The following is a 20,626-nucleotide window of genomic DNA, read 5'->3' as shown; positions in this document are numbered from 1 at the left end:
GAATGTTAGTGCGGCCCGCGAGTTTTATATGAGAGCGTCATACTTGTCAACCCTCCCGATTTTTCCGACACGAGGCAACTATTCCTTCGAACGTGCCGTGAAGGTACAGCATTTAGCACCCACTACAACCAACGTGCCGGTCTAGCCACACGTTGTATGGGGCTTCTGCTTGCTCACGTGTGCGACAGCAAGGCATACTTGGTCAACAACCACACAGGTTACATTGACGGTGGCGGTATAAAAAACTTTAACACTCTTACTAAGAACGCGCCACACTGTGAACCCACATCAAACAAGAATAACAAACACATTTCGGGAGAACATCTGCACCGTAACACAACATAAACACAACAGAACAAATACCCAGAATCCCATGCAGCCCTAACTCTTCCGGGCTACATTATACACCCCCGCTACCAAACCCCGCCCACCTCAACCGACGCACAGAGGGGGGCGGGGGGGGTTGATGTGTGGGGGAGCAGGGTTGGGGCGGGGTTTGGTGGTAGCAGGGGTGTATTATGTAGCCCGGAAGAGTCAGGGCTGCATGGGATTCTGGGTATTTGTTCTGTTGTGTTTATGTTGTGTTAAGGTGTAGATGTTCTCCCAAAATGTGTTTGTCATTCTTGTTTGGTTTTGGTTCAAAGTGTGGCGCATTATTAGTAAGAGTCTTAAAGTTTTTTTTATATGGCCACTGTCAGTGTAACCTGTGTGGCTGTTGACCAAGTATGCCTTGCTGTCACTTACGCATGCAAGCAGAAGATGCAAATAACAAAAGGCTGGGCTGGGACGCTATCTGTACAGATTGTAGAGGGCGCTAAATGCTGTACAATCATGGCACGCCCTTATTATTATTGTTAGGGTGAAAATCGGAGTTTTCTGCGAGAGGCACCGAAATCCGGAAATCTCCCGGGAAAATTGGGAGGGTCGTCAAGTATGCAGCTGAGCCGCATCAGAGTGATCAAAGAGCCGCATGCGGCTCAGGAGCCGCGGGTTGCCGACCCCTGTCCTACACAAACCATTTTAAAACAAAAAATATATTTTTCCACCCCATCTTTTTCCATTTTCATACATTTTTGAAAAAGCTCCAGCGAGCCACTAGGGCGGAGCTAAAGAGTGCTGACCTCCGACCTAACCCAAGTACCAAATTCAGTACCCATCTCTAGTCCCCACTGTTCATCAGTGCATTTGTCTTCCTGTTTTGGAGGTTTTTGTCTTTGTTGACCTCGAACCAATAATCATTCCTGTCTTGAAAGGTGATTTTAGCGTCAGGCTTCTATGCAGCGTTCAGGGTGACTCTAGTAGCCAATGCCCTGGAGGGCGCTTATGACGGAGCCATACACCTCACCACAGACTTCGAGGTTGGTGGTCATTCCTTTTTAGTCCCTTTTCACCGCCGCTCACTCCCAACTCTTCACCCCTCAGATATTAACCGTCCCGGTGAAAGCTCTCATCGCAGTGGGCAGGTTAAGCAGCTCCCCCAACCACATGGTGCTGCCCCCGTCCTTCCCAGTGCGTAAGACACAAGCACCTGTCCTGGGACAACAGGCTGAAAATGTTCTTAGCGGATGTTTGGCGTTTTCCTCCCCGCAGGGGAAAGTCGTGCACCAAATATTTGGTATCCGGAGCTCGTTTACGCAGAGAGTGAGGCTGGAGCAGATCCGCTCCCTAACAGAAGACATCCGCTTCTACTACAAGCGCCTGCGCAACAACAAAGACGAGCTGGAGCCCAGACGCAAGTCCAAGGTGGGACCCCTCAAGTCGCGGTTATTTTTGGATGCCAACGTGACACTTCTCTCCTGCCATCTTTCGCAGGTGGCAAATATTTACTTTGACGCCAGCTTGCAGTGTGGAGATCACTGCTACGTGGGGCTCCCCTTTGTGCTGAAATGTAAGTCACACCGCTAACTTAGACTTAGGCAAACTTTAATGATCCACAAGGGAAATTGTTCCGCACAGTAGCTCAGTTAGAAAGGATGGAAAGGATAATGCACACAAGGGCACAAAAAGAAGGCAAAAACAAAAAATATAAAGTGGACTAAAAATGTACCATAAAAGCATTATAAATATAACATATATGTAATATTTATATATTATATATACAGTTTGATATATAGTACAGGCATACTTGCCAACCTTGAGACCTCCGATTTCGGGGGGTGGGGTGGGATGGGGGCGTGGTTGGGGGCGTGGCTAAAAGGGGAGGAGTATATTTACAGCTAGAATTCACCAAGTCAAGTATTTCATATACAGGTAAAAGCCAGTAAATTAGAATATTTTGAAAAACTTGATTTATTTCAGTAATTGCATTCAAAAGGTATAACTTGTACATTATATTTATTCATTGCACACAGACTGATGCATTCAAATGTTTATTTCATTTAATTTTGATGATTTGAAGTGGCAACAAATGAAAATCCAAAATTCCGTGTGTCACAAAATTAGAATATTACTTAAGGCTAATACAAAAAAGGGATTTTTAGAAATGTTGGCCAACTGAAAAGTATGAAAATGACAAATATGAGCATGTACAATACTCAATACTTGGTTGGAGCTCCTTTTGCCTCAATTACTGCGTTAATGCGGCGTGGCATGGAGTCGATGAGTTTCTGGCACTGCTCAGGTGTTATGAGAGCCCAGGTTGCTCTGATAGTGGCCTTCAACTCTTCTGCGTTTTTGGGTCTGGCATTCTGCATCTTCCTTTTCACAATACCCCACAGATTTTCTATGGGGCTAAGGTCAGGGGAGTTGGCGGGCCAATTTAGAACAGAAATACCATGGTCCGTAAACCAGGCACGGGTAGATTTTGCGCTGTGTGCAGGCGCCAAGTCCTGTTGGAACTTGAAATCTCCATCTCCATAGAGCAGGTCGGCAGCAGGAAGCATGAAGTGCTCTAAAACTTGCTGGTAGACGGCTGCGTTGACCCTGGATCTCAGGAAACAGAGTGGACCGACACCAGCAGATGACATGGCACTCCAAACCATCACTGATGGTGGAAACTTTACACTAGACTTCAGGCAACGTGGATCCTGTGCCTCTCCTGTCTTCCTCCAGACTCTGGGACCTCGATTTCCAAAGGAAATGCAAAATTTGCATGGTTGGGTGATGGTTTGGGGTGCCATGTCATCTGCTGGTGTCGGTCCACTCTGTTTCCTGAGATCCAGGGTCAAAATAAATGAACACTGAAATTCAAGTATTTATTATATATATATATATATATATATATATATATATATATATATATATATAATATATATTTTTTATTTTATTTATTATATATATATATATATATATATATATATATATATATATATATATATAATAAATACTTGAATTTCAGTGTTCATTTATTTACACATATACACACACATAACACTCATCTAGTCATTGTTGAGTTAAGGGTTGAATTGTCCATCCTTGTTCTATTCTCTGTCACTATTTCAGAACACACACATTACACAAATATACATTATAAAATCAATAAGAAAACGGGAGCTCTAATTTGGGAGTCTGAATTAGGATCAGAAGTTCCTACATAAACATTGGCACTCACGTCGCCTTTTTGTATTGATTACTGCAGCTGTGCACTGGATTCATTCACAAATACAAACTACAACTCACAAACACTTTAGAGTTAGGCTCCACCATCAGAATGTGTACTTAAACTTATAAAGATCACATGGATATTATTCAGTGAGTTGATTCACCAAAACTAACCTGTTATACAGGAGGAAAAAGCACACAGGACGTTTCAATTGTTCACAGACTGGTCGCGCTCATCAGAATGACAAGACACTTCCGGTCTGCAGGTGATAGCATTCAATTGGGAAGAAACGCCCTACTGCCCCCTACTGACCAATGTGAATATTGATAAATGTGTAATGACAGCTCCAAAAACGAATTCAAACCACAAAATAAAATACATAAATCAACACAAAAATGTGACACATTATGGGTGGGTCACATATGCATGTACAGTAGATGGCAGTATTGTCCTGTTTAAAAGTGTCACAACATTGCTGTTTACGGCAGACGAACTGCTTTACGGGGGACAAAAACGTGACTGCTGTTGTTGTGTGTTGTTACCGCGCTGGGAGGACGTTAATGAAACTGCCTAACAATAAACCCACATAAGAAACCAAGAACTCGCCCTCGATCATTAGCTGTTTATATTATGGGAAAGCGGACGTGAGAACAGGCTGTCAACACGTCACTCAGGTCCGCATGGAGCTGGAGGGGGCGTGGCCTCCAGCTCCGCCTGAATTTCGGGAGATTTTCGGGAGAAAATTTGTCCCGGGAGGTTTTCGGGAGAGGCGCTGAATTTCGGGAGTCTCCCGGAAAATCCGGGAGGGTTGGCAAGTATGAATGTACAACAAATCCCATTTATCATGTACAATATTACAGTATATGTAACAGCTGGAGCAAAAAAAAAAAAAAAAAAAGGGTAGATCCAGCAGAAAATATACATTATAAACAAAGAGAGGTAGCTAACATAGAAGCTTTCAAATGTGCCACTCCCGACCAACAGCCGAGTCCAGGCCTCACGGGATGGCGCTACAGGAGGACATTTGGGACGCTGATGTGGATCTTCACGAGAAACTTCTCAGGCGGTGGAAAGAGTTGAAAGAGCGCTCTGGCCATATGTGAGCAGTGGTTCATCCATTTTTGTCTCTCTATAATTAGCAGCGCCATGACGCAGGGCTATTTACAGTTCTTTTTCTGGGTTTTTTTCCCCCCCTTCCCCCCGTAGGGTTGAAGCAGTGTTCGAAGTCAACACAGACCTCCAGAAAAACGTGCAGGCTAAAATTACAGCCCAGCTGACCTGGCCCTCTTTGGTCAACTCCTCGCAGCGCATCACTTTCCCTCTGACCAACACAAACAGCTCCTCTGTGAGTCGCACACAATCCGCCTCTTGTGACCGCGTGCACGCAAACACATGTAGGAATGTCTTACGGTGTTGTAAAAGCTCATGCTTCGTTTTGATGGCCGTGTGTGTGTGTGTGTGTCTCTTCAGGACGAAGAGGTAACGCTGCAGAACCCTGCCGACGTTCCCGTCTATGTCCAAGTTCTGCCTCTGGCCCTGCTGCCCAACCCCTCGGTGTTCTCTGGAAAGTTGGCAGACAGGTGGGAAGTCTCCGCAGACCTCACGCATGTTCTTTATCAGTATGTTTGCATGCACTCCGTGGTCTACACACACTTGTATACACACAGTTTGCGGACACAACCGCGGAGTCCGCGGATTATCCGCGGTTCGGGCGGTTGAAATAAAAAAAAAATTAGATTTTATCCGCGGGTCGGGTCGGGCGGTTGAAATAAAAAAAAATTAGATTTTAAATAGATTCAGGCGGGTGGCAGTTAAACCAATTGGGAAATATATATACATACCGTATTTTCCGCACCATAAGGCGCCCTGGGTTATAAGCCGCGCCTTCAATGAACGGCATATTTCAAAACTTTGTCCACCTATAAGCCGCCCCGTGTTGTAAGCCGCATCTAACTGCGCTAAAGGAATGTCAAAAAAAACAGTCAGATAGGTCAGTCAAACTTTAATAATATATTAAAAACCAGCGTTCTAACAACTCTGTTCACTCCCAAAATGTACGCAAATGTGCAATCACAAACATACGTACATCAACATGGACAGAGCTGCGTGAAAAAAGCCACCCGGCCTCTTCGCGTAAACTTAAACTTACCTTAACCACTCGCTCATCTTTTCTTCATCCATCTCTTCGAGTTAGCTTTTTATGATGACGCCGGCTGGAAAGGTCTCTTTTGGCAAGGTCTTCCTTTTGAATATCACCATGGGTGGAAGTTTCTGGCCATTAGCATGGCAAGCTAGAACCACAGTGAAGGATGACTTCTCATTCCCTGTGGTGCGAATATTCACCGTACGTGCTCCCGTTGTATCCACAGTGCGGTTCACAGGAATATCAGTTGCTGTGAAATAGTAATCCGTGTGCGGATGGAGAGATTGCGTCTTTTCATGAACCGGATACCTGTCGCTTAGTAGGAGCCATTTTGTGGTCTTTACAGATGTAAACACACAAAGGAAATGAAACGTACGGTGATATCCGCGCGCTTTTTCTTCTTCTTCTACGCGGGCGGGTGGTTGCTTACAGTAGAAGAAGAAGCGCTTCCTGTTCTATGGGGGCGGGTGCTTACCTTGGCGGTTGCTTGCGTAGAAGAAGAAGCGCTTCCTGTTCTACCGGGAAAAAAGATGGCGGCTGTTTACCGAAGTTGCGAGACCGAAACTTTATGAAAATGAATCTTAATATTTATCCATATATAAAGCGCACCGGGTTATAAGGCGCACTGTCAGCTTTTGAGAAAATTTGTGGTTTTTAGGTGCGCCTTATAGTGCGGAAAATACGGTAGTTAAATGTTACCCACATACGAAAAACGAGCAGGCACCTGCAGCATATGCCACAACAGAAGAAGAAGAAAAAAAAAGAGATGGACACTTTTATGGAGCGGAGAAGGGACGCCTCGCCGGGGGAAGGGGCCCACCGGGAGCCGTAGCTGAGGTGATCCGCGAGAAGGGCCCGACGCACGTCCAGGGTCACCACCGCGCCCACCGCAAGACACCCCGCCTCGTCCGCCTTCGCCGCGGCCGGCGTCACGCGCAGCAGGTAAGCAGTTTACCTGCCCGCCACCCCCGTGGCCGGGGGCTCGTAACGGGGGTCACTCCGCGCGCTCCGCCCGCGCAGCTTACCTGCCCGTTGCCGGGGGCGCGTAACAGGGGTCACTCCGCGCGCAGTGCGCTCACGAAAGGGGTGGGGCAAGCAGAACTGGCGCTGCGGGATGAACCGAACGCCGGGTTAAAGCGCCCGATGCCGACGCTCATCAGACCCCAGAAAAGGTGTTGGTTGATATAGACAGCAGGACGGTGGCCATGGAAGTCGGAACCCGCTAAGGAGTGTGTAACAACCCACCTACCGAATCAACTAGCCCTGAAAATGGATGGCGCTGGAGCGTCGGGCCCATACCCGGCCGTCGCCGGTGTCGCGGTGCGCGCTGAAGCCTCGGGCGCGAGCCCGGGTGGAGCCGCCGCAGGTGCGAGGGACATCGCACCTCCACGCGCTTGGAGGTGCGCTCAGCGCGGCTCCCAGATGATTGCTGCATTGGATCAGTCTCCTTTCTTTAACAGGCAAAAGCTTTATAACCTCACTAATGCCTTGCATCGTCTATATTAGATATATAACAACGAGCGGGTGCGGTGTTGATTAAATGTTAGATCGGGTGGATGCGGATGGTTGACGACTTTTGTCATGCGGTTGCGGATGAAATAATTGCCTATCCGCGCATCTCTAATACACACCCTTTCAAAAAAACTTCATTAGGGAAACGTGTATTTTTTCCATAATTCCATTCAAAATCCTGCAGAGATGATACTTTAAGAAACTTACTTTATTAGTCGCCATTGAGGTGAGGATTAGTGATTTAGAGGTAGCTAAAACAATAATAAAAAATATTGATGTAATCATAGTAGTATCGACTACATACGCTCTTGTACTTGGTATCATTACAGTGGATGGCATTTGTTTATATTGTGACACAAGTGAGCTATTGTATCCTCCTACGGTGTGTAGTGAAGCATGTTTAGCTATTCCTCGTCCTGCAGTGATAATGTTACATGTAAGAATCTTACTTTATTTGTCACCATGGAGACGAGGATTAGTGATTTGGAAGTAGCTAAAACACTGCCGACTGCGGATGGAAGTTTGGCGCTAGCTCGCTAGCCGTGTCTTAAAAGGCCTTAGTGGCCACATGTGTGGACAGCACCTTTTAGCTCTTATTTCCAAAATTGTGTACACTACTGAATTGGGGTCTTATGGCCGCTTACGTGGACACTTATACTGCCATCTGGTGGTGTCAGAAGAGTATAACTTACAATGGAATTTGGGGGGAAAAAAGTGTAAAAACAAGAATTAGCATGTCACTAAACATGAAGTACGTGTTTGTTACTTATGGACTAAGTACATCATATCAAAAGATGATTCTTAGTTTTTATTCTAATTAGGGTCCAATAAGCCCAAATAGCAAAGAGAAATACAAAAAAAGCATGTAAACAAACAGCTTGGGTCTTAAGAGGCTAAAGGTCCCAAAACCCACCAAAAGGGACCATCTTCCCCCTAACTGTCCCAAAATACCACAAATAGGATCACCTTCCCTAAAAGGTCCCAAAAACCCTAAAGGATAATCTTCCCCTTAAAGATCCCAAAGTACCCCAAGTAGGGCTATGTTCCCAAAGGTCCTAAAAAACCCAAATCTGACCCTTGGCCCCAAAAGTTCCAAAAGGACCTTAAATAGGACCATATTCTCCTACAGGTCCCAAAAGAACCCTCAAAGGACCATATTCTCCTACAGGTCCCAAAAGAACCCTCATAGGACCATATTCAATTAAAGGTACCAAAGTAATCCAAGTAGGACAATCTACCTTAAAGATCCCACAAATCCCGAAAAAAGAACCATCTTCTCTAAATGTCCCAAAACCCCCCAAAAGGACCATCTTCTCTAAATGTCCCAAAAAACACCAAAAAGGACCATCTTCCCCTTACATATCCTAAAGTACCCCAAGTAGGATCATGTTCCCAAAGGTCCCGAAACCCCGAAATGAGACCATGTGCCCCAAAAAGTCCCAAAGTACCCCAAATACGACCATAATATCCTAGAAGTCCCAAAAGACCCCAAATAGGATCATATTCTCTTAAAGGTCCCAAAGTAATCCAAGTAGGAATCTTTAAAACCTCTAAAGGCTTAGTGGCCACATGCGTGGACAGCACCTTTTTAGCTCTTATTTCCAAAATTGTGTACACTACTGAATTGGGGTCTTATGGCCGCTTATGTGGACACTTATACTGCCATCTGGTGGTGTCAGAAGAGTATAACATACAATGGAATTTGGGGAAAAAAAGTGTAAAAATAAGAATTAGCATGTCACTAAACATGAAGTACACGTGTGTGTACTTATGGACTAAGTACATCATATCAAAAGATGATTCTTAGTTTTTATTCTAATTAGGGTCCAATAAGCCCAAATAGCAAAGAGAAATACAAGAAAAGCATGTAAACAAACAGCTTGGGTCTTAAGAGGCTAAAGTTTCCAAAACCCACCAAAAGGAACCATCTTCCCCCTAACTGTCTCAAAATACCACAAATAGGATCACCTTCCCTAAAAGGTCCCAAAAATCCTAAAGAATAATCTTCCCCTTAAAGATCCCAAAGTACCCCAAGTAGGGCTAAGTTCCCAAAGGTCCTAAAAAACCTAAATCTGACCCTGGGCCCCAAAAGTTCCAAAAGGACCTTAAATAGGACCATACTCTCCTACAGGTCCCAAAAGAACCCTCATAGGACCATATTCTCTTAAAGGACCACCTTCCCTAAAAGGTCCCAAAAACCCTAAAGGATAATCTTCCCCTTAAAGATCCCAAAGAACCCCAAGTAGGTCTATGTTCCCAAAGGTCCTAAAAAACCCAAATCTGACCCTGGGCCCCAAAAGTTCCAAAAGGACCTTAAATAGGACCATATTCTCCTACAGGTCCCAAAAGAACCCTCATAGGACCATATTCAATTAAAGGTACCAAAGTAATCCAAGTAGGACAATCTACCTTAAAGATCCCACAAATCCCGAAAAAAGAACCATCTTCTCTAAATGTCCCAAAACCCCCCAAAAAGGACCATCTTCCCCTTACATATCCTAAAGTACCCCAAGTAGGATCATGTTCCCAAAGGTCCCGAAACCCCGAAATGAGACCATGTGCCCCAAAAAGTCCCAAAGTACCCCAAATAGGACCATAATATCCTAGAAGTCCCAAAAGACCCCAAATAGGATCATATTCTCTTAAAGGTCCCAAAGTAATTCAAGTAGGAATCTTTAAAACCTCTAAAGGCTTAGTGGCCACATGCGTGGACAGCACCTGTTAGCTCTTATTTCCAAAATGGTGTACACTACTGAATTGGGGTCTTACGGCCACTTATGTGGACACTTATACTGCCATCTGGTGGTGTCAGAAGAGTATAACATACAATGGAATTAGGGGAAAATAAGTGTAAAAATAAGAATTAGCATGTCTCTAAACATGAAGTACACGTGTGTGTACTTATGGACTAAGTACATCATATCAAAAGATGATTCTTAGTTTTTATTCTAATTAGGGTCCAATAAGCCCAAATAGCAAAGAGAAATAAAAAAAAGCATGTAAACAAACAGCTTGGGCCTTAAGAGGCTGAAGGTCCCAAAACCCACCAAAAGGAACCATCTTCCCCCTAACTGTCCCAAAATACCACAAATAGGGTCACCTTCCCTAAAAGGTCCCAAAAACCCTAAAGGATAATCTTCCCCTTAAAAATCCCAAAGTACTCCAAGTAGGGCTATGTTCCCAAAGGTCCTAAAAAACCCAAATCTGACCCTGGGCCCCAAAAGGACCCCAAATAGGACCATGCTGATGCGTTCAGCTGCTGTGAGAAGCATACTGTTTGGTTCTGGACTGTTTTAAGAATGATGTACTGATATCTTCCTACTCCTTTGCCAGGTTGCAGCCAGAAAATCTATCCAACATCAACATTGACACAAACACCCTGGAGTTCCAGGTCCACAGAAAGCAGGTGAGTGAGGAGCATGTTGTGTGAGGCTACACCATCTTGGTCTCTGGATGACACATCTTGTCTGCTTGCCAGATCTCCTTAGTAAAGAGCAGTATGGGCTTTGTGGAGGGATCAAGCAAACCGTTTGTGTACAACATGGTCCTGATGCCCAGGGAAGTCCGGTCCTTTTACGTCCGATTCACGCCGGTCGGCAACCACAGCGTCTCCTCCCTGCTCATAGTCCGGTAAGGTCGCGGCTTCGGAATGAATGGAACATCCCCTACGCCCGTCCACGTCCTCAATTGTCTTTCTTTTCAGAAATAATCTGACTGTGATCGACACCATCGTCCTGCACGGACATGGCGCCACGGAGAGCTTGAAGGTTGCCGGGAAACCCCCGGGTCGCGGGAGCTCGCTGAGGTTTAAGATGACAGAAGCTCTGCTGAGAGACTGCACAGATAGTGAGTTCAAGAGTCCGTCAAATGGCCTCAGCAGAAGATGAACCCGATTTATTCATTCAGTCTTCCTTTCTTTATTGGGAGAACCAACTGCAATAGTTAAAAAAATAAAATTAAAATAAAATCAGAAATGGTTACCATTCACTTTAAAACAGGGGTTCAACTTTTCCACTACAGAGGAGCCCATTAACCATACTTGCCAACCTTGAGACCTCCGATTTCGGGAGGTGGGGGGTGGGGGCGTGGTCGGGTGGGGCGGGGCGTGATTGGGGGCGTGGTTAAGAGGGGAGGAGTATATTGGCAGCTAGAATTCACCAAGTCAAGTATTTCATACATATATATATATATATATATATATATATATACAGGTAAAAGCCAGTAAATTAGAATATTTTGAAAAACTTGATTTATTTCAGTAATTGCATTCAAAAGGTGTAACTTGTACATTATATTTATTCATTGCACACAGACTGATGCATTCAAATGTTTATTTCATTTAATTTTGATGATTTGAAGTGGCAACAAATGAAAATCCAAAATTCCGTGTGTCACAAAATTAGAATATTGTGTAAGGGTTCAATTTTGAAGACACCTGGTGCCACAAACTAATCAGCTGATTAACTCAAAACACCTGCAAAGGGCTTTAAATGGTCTCTCAGTCCAGTTCTGAAGCCTACACAAACATGGGGAAGACTTCAGATTTGACAGCTGTCCAAAAGGCAACCATCGACACATTGCACAAGGAGGGAAAGACACAAAAGGTTATTGCTGAAGAGGCTGGCTGTTCTCAGAGCTCTGTGTCCAAACACATTAATGGAGAGGCAAAGGGAAGGAAAAAGTGTACAAGCGATAGGGATCACCGCGCCCTGGTCAAGATTGTGAAAAAAAACCCATTCAAAAATGTGGGGGAGATTCAGAAGGAGTGGACAGCTGCTGGAGTCAGTGCTTCAAGATCCACCACCAAGAGACGCTTGAAAGACATGGGTTTCAACTGCCGCATACCTCGGGTCAAGCCACTGTTGACCAAGAAACAGCGCGCAAAGCGTCTCACCTGGGCTAAGGAAAAAAAGAGCTGGACTGCTGCTGAGTGGTCCAAAGTCATGTTTTCTGACGAAAGCAAATTTTGCATTTCCTTTGGAAATCGAGGTCCCAGAGTCTGGAGGAAGACAGGAGAGGCACAGGATCCACGTTGCCTGAAGTCTAGTGTAAAGTTTCCACCATCAGTGATGGTTTGGGGTGCCATGTCATCTGCTGGTGTCGGTCCACTCTGTTTCCTGAGATCCAGGGTCAACGCAGCCGTCTACCAGCAAGTTTTAGAGCACTTCATGCTTCCTGCTGCTGACCTGCTCTATGGAGATGGAGATTTCAAGTTCCAACAGGACTTGGCGCCTGCACACAGCGCAAAATCTACCCGTGCCTGGTTTACGGACCATGGTATTTCTGTTCTAAATTGGCCCGCCAACTCCCCTGACCTTAGCCCCATAGAAAATCTGTGGGGTATTGTGAAAAGGAAGATGCAGAATGCCAGACCCAAAAACGCAGAAGAGTTGAAGGCCACTATCAGAGCAACCTGGGCTCTCATAACACCTGAGCAGTGCCAGAAACTCATGGACTCCATGCCACGCCGCATTAACGCAGTAATTGAGGCAAAAGGAGCTCCAACCAAGTATTGAGTATTGTACATGCTCATATTTTTCATTTTCATACTTTTCAGTTGGCCAACATTTCTAAAAATCCCTTTTTTGTATTAGCCTTAAGTAATATTCTAATTTTGTGACACACGGAATTTTGGATTTTCATTTGTTGCCACTTCAAATCATCAAAATTAAATGAAATAAACATTTGAATGCATCAGTCTGTGTGCAATGAATAAATATAATGTACAAGTTACACCTTTTGAATGCAATTACTGAAATAAATCAAGTTTTTCAAAATATTCTAATTTACTGGCTTTTACCTGTGTGTGTGTATATATATATATATATGTATATATATATATCTACATCCTGAAAATATGCAAACAAAACTGTTTAGATAATTGATACTTCAAACTTGCATGAATAAATATTAAGGAATATAACATAACTTGGCTTCTGAGAGCTTCAAAATGTAATGAATAAAATGCTAAAGTTGTTGATAAACAAGCAAATATTTTAATAATTAAATATGGTCATTTTAAATGAATTATTATGATAATTTAAAATCAATTATTTCAAATATGTTTATTTTAATGTATAATTCTATGGCTGGATGTAATAAGGAGTCACGAAAAAATACAAATAAAAATACAATCAATTTTGTTGTTTTTAGCAAAATATAGTAAAAATGTATTTAGTTTTTTTTGTTTTTTTTAATTAATAAATATATTTATTTTTAGGTAAAATAAACATAATAATACAATTTATCTCTAGTCTGGATGATTTAGTTCTTGTCACCCTGTTGTCCTCCTGTCATGAAAAAAGGCTGTCCTTACTCAGGTTGCATGGAGCTGGAGGGGGCGTGGCTTCCAGCTCCGGCTGAAAATCGGGAGATTTTCGGGAGAGTATTCGTCCCGGGAGGTTTTCGGGAGAGGCGCTGAATTTCGGGAGTCTCCCGGAAAATTCGGGAGGGTTGGCAAGTATGCCATTAACACTAAATGAGTCATTTTACTCTTCAATAATTATATCTAACCTACTGACAGTTTACAATCTTGTCAAATGATATGAAAGCATGTGTTAATTACATAAATGATTATTTAATACATAAACCTTAGACTTAGGTCAAGCTGATTAGGAAAATAAGTACCAACCATATGTACCGTATTTTCCGCACCATAAGCCGCCCTGGGTTATAAGCCGCGCCTTCAATGAACGGCATATTTCAAAACTTTGTCCACCTATAAGCCGCCCCGTGTTATAAGCCGCATCTAACTGCGCTAAAGGAATGTCAAAAAAACAGTCAGATAGGTCAGTCAAACTTTAATAATATATTAAAAACCAGCGTGATGTGGGCGCGCATGGAGTCGTATATCAACATGGACGGAGCTGCGTGAAAAAAGCCACCCGGCCTCTTCGCGTAAACTTCCCTTAACCACTCGCTCATCTTTTCTTCATCCATCCATCCCTTCGAGTTAGCTTTTATGATGACGCCGGCTGGAAAGGTCTCTTTTGGCAAGGTCTTCCTTTTGAATATCACCATGGGTGGAAGTTTCTGGCCATTAGCATGGCAAGCTAGAACCACAGTGAAGGATGACTTCTTATTCCCTGTGGTGCGAATATTCACCGTACGTGCTCTCGTTGTATCCACAGTGCGGTTCACAGGAATATCAAAAGTCAGTGGAACCTCGTCCATGTTGATAATGTTCTCTGGCCGGATCTTTTTTTCAGCTATCTTGTTTTTACAATATGCACGGAAAGTAGCCAGCTTTTCTTGAAAGTCTTTAGGCAGTTGCTGTGAAATAGTAGTCCGTGTGCGGATGGAGAGATTGCGTCTTTTCATGAACCGGAAACCTGTCGCTTAGTAGGAGCCATTTTGTGGTCTTTACAGATGTAAACACACAAAGGAAATGAAACGTAATATCCGCGCGCTTCTTCTTCTTCTACGCGGGCGGGTGGTTGCTTACAGTAGAAGAAGAAGCGCTTCCTGTTCTATGGGGGCGGGTGCTTACCTTGGCGGTTGCTTGCGTAGAAGAAGAAGCACTTCCTCTTCTACGGGGAAAAAAGATGGCGGCTGTTTACCGTAGTTGCGAAACCGAAACTTTATGAAAATGAATCTTAATATTAATCCATATATAAAGCGCACCAGGTCATAAGCCGCACTGTCAGCTTTTGAGTAAATTTGTGGTTTTTAGGTGCGGCTAATAGTGCGGAAAATACGGTACTGCATAAGAAGGGTCTAATTAGTAACTGACAAAATTATGTTGTGCCAAAATAAATCAACTTAATCAGCATTGAAAATGTTTCTTAACGAAACGGTCAATAAAATTTAAGTCACTCCGCACGTTAATCACAATCGTTAAGAGAACCGCTATACAAAATATCAAGCAATTCCAAGGACTTGATACTGGTTCAGAACCGGTTTTCGATTCCCATCCCTAGTCAATAAATAATCACATCATCTGAGATACTGAAATTGGGGTTTTCATTAATTTTCAGATATAATCATCAAAAGTTGGTGTGTGATGAATGTATATAATATCAATCAATCAATCGATGTTTATTTATATAGCCCTAAATCACAAGTGTCTCAAAGGGCTGCACAAGCCACAACGACATCCTCGGCTCAGATCCAACATAATAATATACAACCTTTTGAATGAAAAGTAGTTTCCTAATGAAGCATTAACTTGACGCTCCTCTACTTTCTCCTGCTCCGCTTGCTGCGGCAACAACAAACAAAACTCCGGACGCTCCTCTTTGTTTTGTATCGTTTACTTGTCAACTTAACCCATACTTGCCAACCCTCCCGGATTTTCCGGGAGACTCCCGAAATTCAGCGCCTCTCCCGAAAACCTCCCGGGACAAATTTTCTCCCGAAAATCTCCCGAAATTCGGACCTGAGTGACGTGTTGACAGCCTGTTCACACGTCCGCTTTCCCACAATAGAAACAGCTAATGATGGAGGGCGAGTTCTTGGTTTCTTATGTGGGTTTATTGTTAGGCAGTTTCATTAACGTCCTCCCAGCGCGGTAACAACACACAACAACAGCAGTCAAGTTTCCGTCTGCCGTAAAGCAGTTCGTCTGCCGTAAACAGCAATGTTGTGACACTTTTAAACAGGACAATACTGCCATCTACTGTACATGCATATGTGACCCACCCATAATGTGTCACATTTTTGTGTTGATTTATTTATTTTATTTTGTGGTTTGAATTAGTTTTTGGAGCTGTTATTACACATTTATCAGTATTCACATTGGTCAGTAGGGGGCAGTAGGGCGTTTCTTCCCAATTGAATGCTATCACCTGCAGACCGGAAGTGTCTTGTCATTCTGATGAGCGCGACCAGTCTGTGAACAATTGAAACGTCCTGTGTGCTTTTTCTTCCTGTATAACAGGTTAGTTTTGGTGAATCAACTCACTGAATAATATCCATGTGATCTTTGTAAGTTTAAGTACACATTCTGATGGTGGAGCCTAACTCTAAAGTGTTTGTGAGTTGTAGTTTGTATTCGTGAATGAATCCAGTGCACAGCTGCAGTAATCAATACAAAATGGCAACGTGAGTGCGCAATGTTTATATAGGAACTTCTGATCTTAATTCAGACTCCCAAATTAGAGCTCCCGTTTTCTTATTGATTTTATAATGCATATTTGTATAATGTGTGTGTTCTGAAATAGTGACAGAGAATAGAACAAGGATGGACAATTCAACCCTTAACTCAACAATGAGTAGATGAGTGTTATGTGTAAATAAATGAACACTGAAATTCAAGTATTTCTTTTATTTATTTATTTATATTTATATATAGCTAGAATTCACTGAAAGTCAAGTATTTCTTATATATATATATCTTAACCACGCCCCCCACCCCCCACCTCCCGAAATCGGAGGTCTCAAGGTTGGCAAGTATGACTTAACCGTTCAAAAATGTCAAACAATAACGATGTGGGAACAAATGAATGGCAAAATAAAGCCAGTTTGTTACAGTAAGAAAGAGTTAGAAAAAAACTGTGGCTCTATTCCACCATACCTGACTGCCATTACCCATAATACATTGTGTCCAAACCTTATTACCGCACAGATCCTTCCGCCATATATGCAATTAAACAGTTACGTAATCTTCACTGTATTAAAGCAGTATAAAATAGTACGTCATGAAATTATTCAGACAAATGTAATAATTACAAATAAAGTGTACCTTATAATTATTCCAAGCATGCAATATATACATTTTTCTATTATGCAAACAAAGTAAATAGTCCCCTTTTGGCTGAATAAACATAAAGCACCTTCCATAAAATGTAAATTAACTTAAATAGCATTTAGGCTCCGACAAAATCACTGAAACAAATCAACTTTTTAGTCATATTCTAATTAATTGAGTCCTGTGTGCTGTATCGCCTACTGTATGTCTGTGTGGAGTTCATTAATAAGATGAGAAATGAGAAAATGCCCTCGAAAACAGTTTTAGTGGGAACCCTGTTGAATGTTCGCCGCATACTTGCCAACCTTGAGACCTCCGATTTCGGGGGGTGAGGCGTGGTCGGGGGTGGGGCGGGGGCGTTGTTGGGGGCGTGGTTAAGATATATATATATATATATATATATATATATATATATATATATATATATATATATATATATATATAAATAAAAGAAATACTTGAATTTCAGTGTTCATTTATTTACACATATACACACACATAACACTCATCTACTCATTGTTGAGTTAAGGGTTGAATTGTCCATCCTTGTTCTATTCTCTGTCACTATTTCAGAACACACACATTATACAAATATACATTATAAAATCAATAAGAAAACGGGAGCTCTAATTTGGGAGTCTGAATTAGGATCAGAAGTTCCTATATAAACATTGCGCACTCACGTCGCCTTTTTGTATTGATTACTGCAGCTGTGCACTGGATTCATTCACAAATACAAACTACAACTCACAAACACTTTAGAGTTAGGCTCCACCATCAGAATGTGTACTTAAACTTATAAAGATCACATGGATATTATTCAGTGAGTTGATTCACCAAAACTAACCTGTTATAAAGGAGGAAAAAGCACACAGGACGTTTCAATTGTTCACAGACTGGTCGCGCTCATCAGAATGACAAGACACTTCCGGTCTGCAGGTGATAGCATTCAATTGGGAAGAAACGCCCTACTGACCAATGTGAATACTGATAAATGTGTAATGACAGCTCCAAAAACGAATTCAAACCACAAAATAAAATAAATAAATCAACATAAAAAGGTGACACATTATGGGTGGGTCACATATGCATGTACAGTAGATGGCAGTATTGTCCTGTTTAAAAGTGTCAACATTGCTGTTTTACGGCAGACCAACTGCTTTACGGTAGACGAATACTTGACTGCTGTTGTTGCGCTGGGAGGACGTTAATGAAACTGCCTAACATTAAACCCACATAAGAAACCAAGAACTCGCCCTCGATCATTAGCTGTTTATATTGTGGGAAAGCGGACGTGAGAACAGGCTGTCAACACGTCACTCAGGTCCGCATGGAGCTGGAGGGGGCGTGGCCTCCAGCTCCGCCTGAATTTCGGGAGATTTTCGGGAGAAAATGTGTCCCGGGAGGTTTTCGGGAGAGGCGCTGAATTTCGGGAGTCTCCCGGAAAATCCGGGAGGGTTGGCAAGTATGGTTCGCCGTGCTCTCGTCCCGACTAACTGATCTTTTCCTGCAGAGAAAAGAATCCACCAGCCAAACTTCACTCTGAAGAGAACGTTTCACGTGGAGAACACGGGCCTGCTCCCCATCACCATTAGCTCCGCAAACATCAACGGGCAAGCGTGCGAAGGATTCGGATTCAAGGTCCTCAACTGTGAAGAGTTTTTACTCCAGCCAAATGCTTCGAAAGACCTGGTCATATCGTAAGTGGCTTTGGCCGCGAGCCGCCTTTTTACTCCACCTGCGACGGCGATTAGCAAGGCTCCTCTTGGTCTTCCAGGTTCACGCCAGACTTCACCTCCTCCCGGGTGATCCGCGAGCTCAAGCTGGTGACTTGCGGCGGCTCGGAGTTCATCTTCATCCTCAACGCCTCCCTGCCCTACCACATGCTGGCGGCGTGCGCCGACACGCTGCCCAGGCCCAGCTGGGAGATGGAGCTTTACTTTATCGTGTCCGTCATCATGAGGTGAGGGCTCTGCCCCCCCCCCAGTGACCAGGGTGATGCGACTGACATTTTTGTTACACTTCCCGCAGTTTCATGTTTCTGCTGGTGATCGCCACCGCCTACCTGGAAGCTAAAAGCATCTGGGAGCCCTTCAAGAGGCGTGTGTCTGTAGAACCCAACTGCACCTTGGAGACGGGGAGGCCATTTGATCTCAGGGACATTGTGCAAATGCACAGTGATTCAAAGTGAGTGCAAGGCTTTACTAATGTACACAGTGGGGCCAACATTGGCTACACCTGACTAGGGCGGTCTCCATACCAATACTTTGGGACTGGTACCAAAATGTATTTCGATACTTTTCTTTTTTTTTTGTTTTTTTTTTTGGTGTCCTGTCCAGCTTCTCAGGCAAATCATATAGTTGATGTAGATGCCCATGTCGGCTGTTCAGATTTACTTTACAAAAGAGAAGTGTAGGATACTTCTCTTGTTGCCTTATTTGTATTTGACTTTATTAAATGTATTTATATTATCATTTAGTGCAGCCGGGCCGGAGCAGGAGGGGATAGAAAGAGGAAAAAAAAGAAGACAGAGGGGGAAATTGTGGGGACAAGAGGGGGATTAGACAGAGAGACAAAAACAACAACAGCAAACAACAACAACAATAGAGCAACATCAGCAAATACGACATGTACAAATATGATGGTAAAAGTAATAGCAAATTAGCAATTAGCGAAAAATAATACAGAAATGACAATGAGCATTATTACACTACAAATGGATCAATACAAATACCAATAGAAATAGCGCTATTGATAATGAACAATACCAATAATTTACCTTTATTATCAACAATACAGTTGTTTAAATGCAACAATACATATACGTAATGATAACTTGAGATACGAAAGAATGCAGAAAAATGGAGGGGGAGAAAGAGAAGCAACCTACATTAACCTTGTAGATTGTTATAGTCACAATAGGTTAAGCTCGGTACTTTTCTAAATAAAGGGGGCCACAAAAAATTTCATTATTGGCTTTATTTGAACAAAAAATGTTAGTGTACATAAAACATGTGTTTATTATTGTAATTTAGTCCTTAAATAAACTAGTGAACATACTAGACAACTTGTCTTTTAGTAGTAAGTAAACAAACAAAGACTCCTAATTAGTCGTATGCAGTAACATATTGTCATTTATACACCTATTATTTTGTACACATTATAAGGGACAAACTGTAAAAATTAGTTATTAATCTACTTGTTCATTTACTGTTAAAATGTGCTTATTTACTGTTTGAACATGTTCTATCTACACTTCTGTTAAAATGTAATAATCACTTATTCTTCTCTTCTTTCATACTTTACATTAGTTTTGGATGATACCACACATTTAGGTATCGATCTGATACCAAGTAGTTACAGGATCATACATTGGTCATATTCAAAGTCCTCATGTGTCCAGGGACGTTTTTACTGACTTTATAAACATTACATGAATTTTAAAAAAAGGAAGAAAAAAGATTTTGTGATGATAAAAAATATTGATGTAATCATAGTAGTATCGACTATTTTTTTAGTTTATTATTCTTCGGTCAATGGTCAACAAAATAAACAAACAGTTGTACATTCATAGATTGAAAATGAAAATGTTGCAGACCGAAAGGGTTTAGGCTGAAGTTGAACACTTATAGCGCCTAACCCTATAAACAATGTCAAGTACAAGATGAACTTCCGAAAATTATGAAATGTCTTTTGTACAGCACATTATAAATACACATTATACACAACATGAACACTGTTC

General features: G+C 42.5%; 1 protein-coding gene across 2 annotated transcripts in view; it reads left to right on the top strand.

The window, feature by feature from the left end:
- tmem131 (transmembrane protein 131) overlaps positions 1 to 20,626 on the top strand; it is a 180,020-nt gene that overhangs the window by 127,200 nt on the left and 32,194 nt on the right. For both annotated transcript variants that reach the window (XM_061978418.2, XM_061978417.2), the window contains exons 18-30: positions 1,254 to 1,358; positions 1,423 to 1,509; positions 1,591 to 1,743; positions 1,813 to 1,888; positions 4,526 to 4,640; positions 4,748 to 4,886; positions 5,012 to 5,121; positions 10,530 to 10,602; positions 10,675 to 10,826; positions 10,900 to 11,042; positions 18,398 to 18,584; positions 18,662 to 18,847; positions 18,916 to 19,071. In XM_061978418.2, the coding sequence (XP_061834402.2) occupies positions 1,254 to 1,358; positions 1,423 to 1,509; positions 1,591 to 1,743; positions 1,813 to 1,888; positions 4,526 to 4,640; positions 4,748 to 4,886; positions 5,012 to 5,121; positions 10,530 to 10,602; positions 10,675 to 10,826; positions 10,900 to 11,042; positions 18,398 to 18,584; positions 18,662 to 18,847; positions 18,916 to 19,071 (1,682 nt within the window). The remainder of the gene's footprint in view (positions 1 to 1,253; positions 1,359 to 1,422; positions 1,510 to 1,590; positions 1,744 to 1,812; positions 1,889 to 4,525; positions 4,641 to 4,747; positions 4,887 to 5,011; positions 5,122 to 10,529; positions 10,603 to 10,674; positions 10,827 to 10,899; positions 11,043 to 18,397; positions 18,585 to 18,661; positions 18,848 to 18,915; positions 19,072 to 20,626) is intronic.

This window comes from Nerophis lumbriciformis, linkage group LG18 (genome assembly GCF_033978685.3).
Source record: "Nerophis lumbriciformis linkage group LG18, RoL_Nlum_v2.1, whole genome shotgun sequence".
Taxonomy (NCBI): Eukaryota; Metazoa; Chordata; class Actinopteri; order Syngnathiformes; family Syngnathidae; genus Nerophis; species Nerophis lumbriciformis.
The sequence above is the reverse complement of the archived record's forward strand: the minus strand, read 5'-3'. Positions and strand labels throughout refer to the sequence as shown.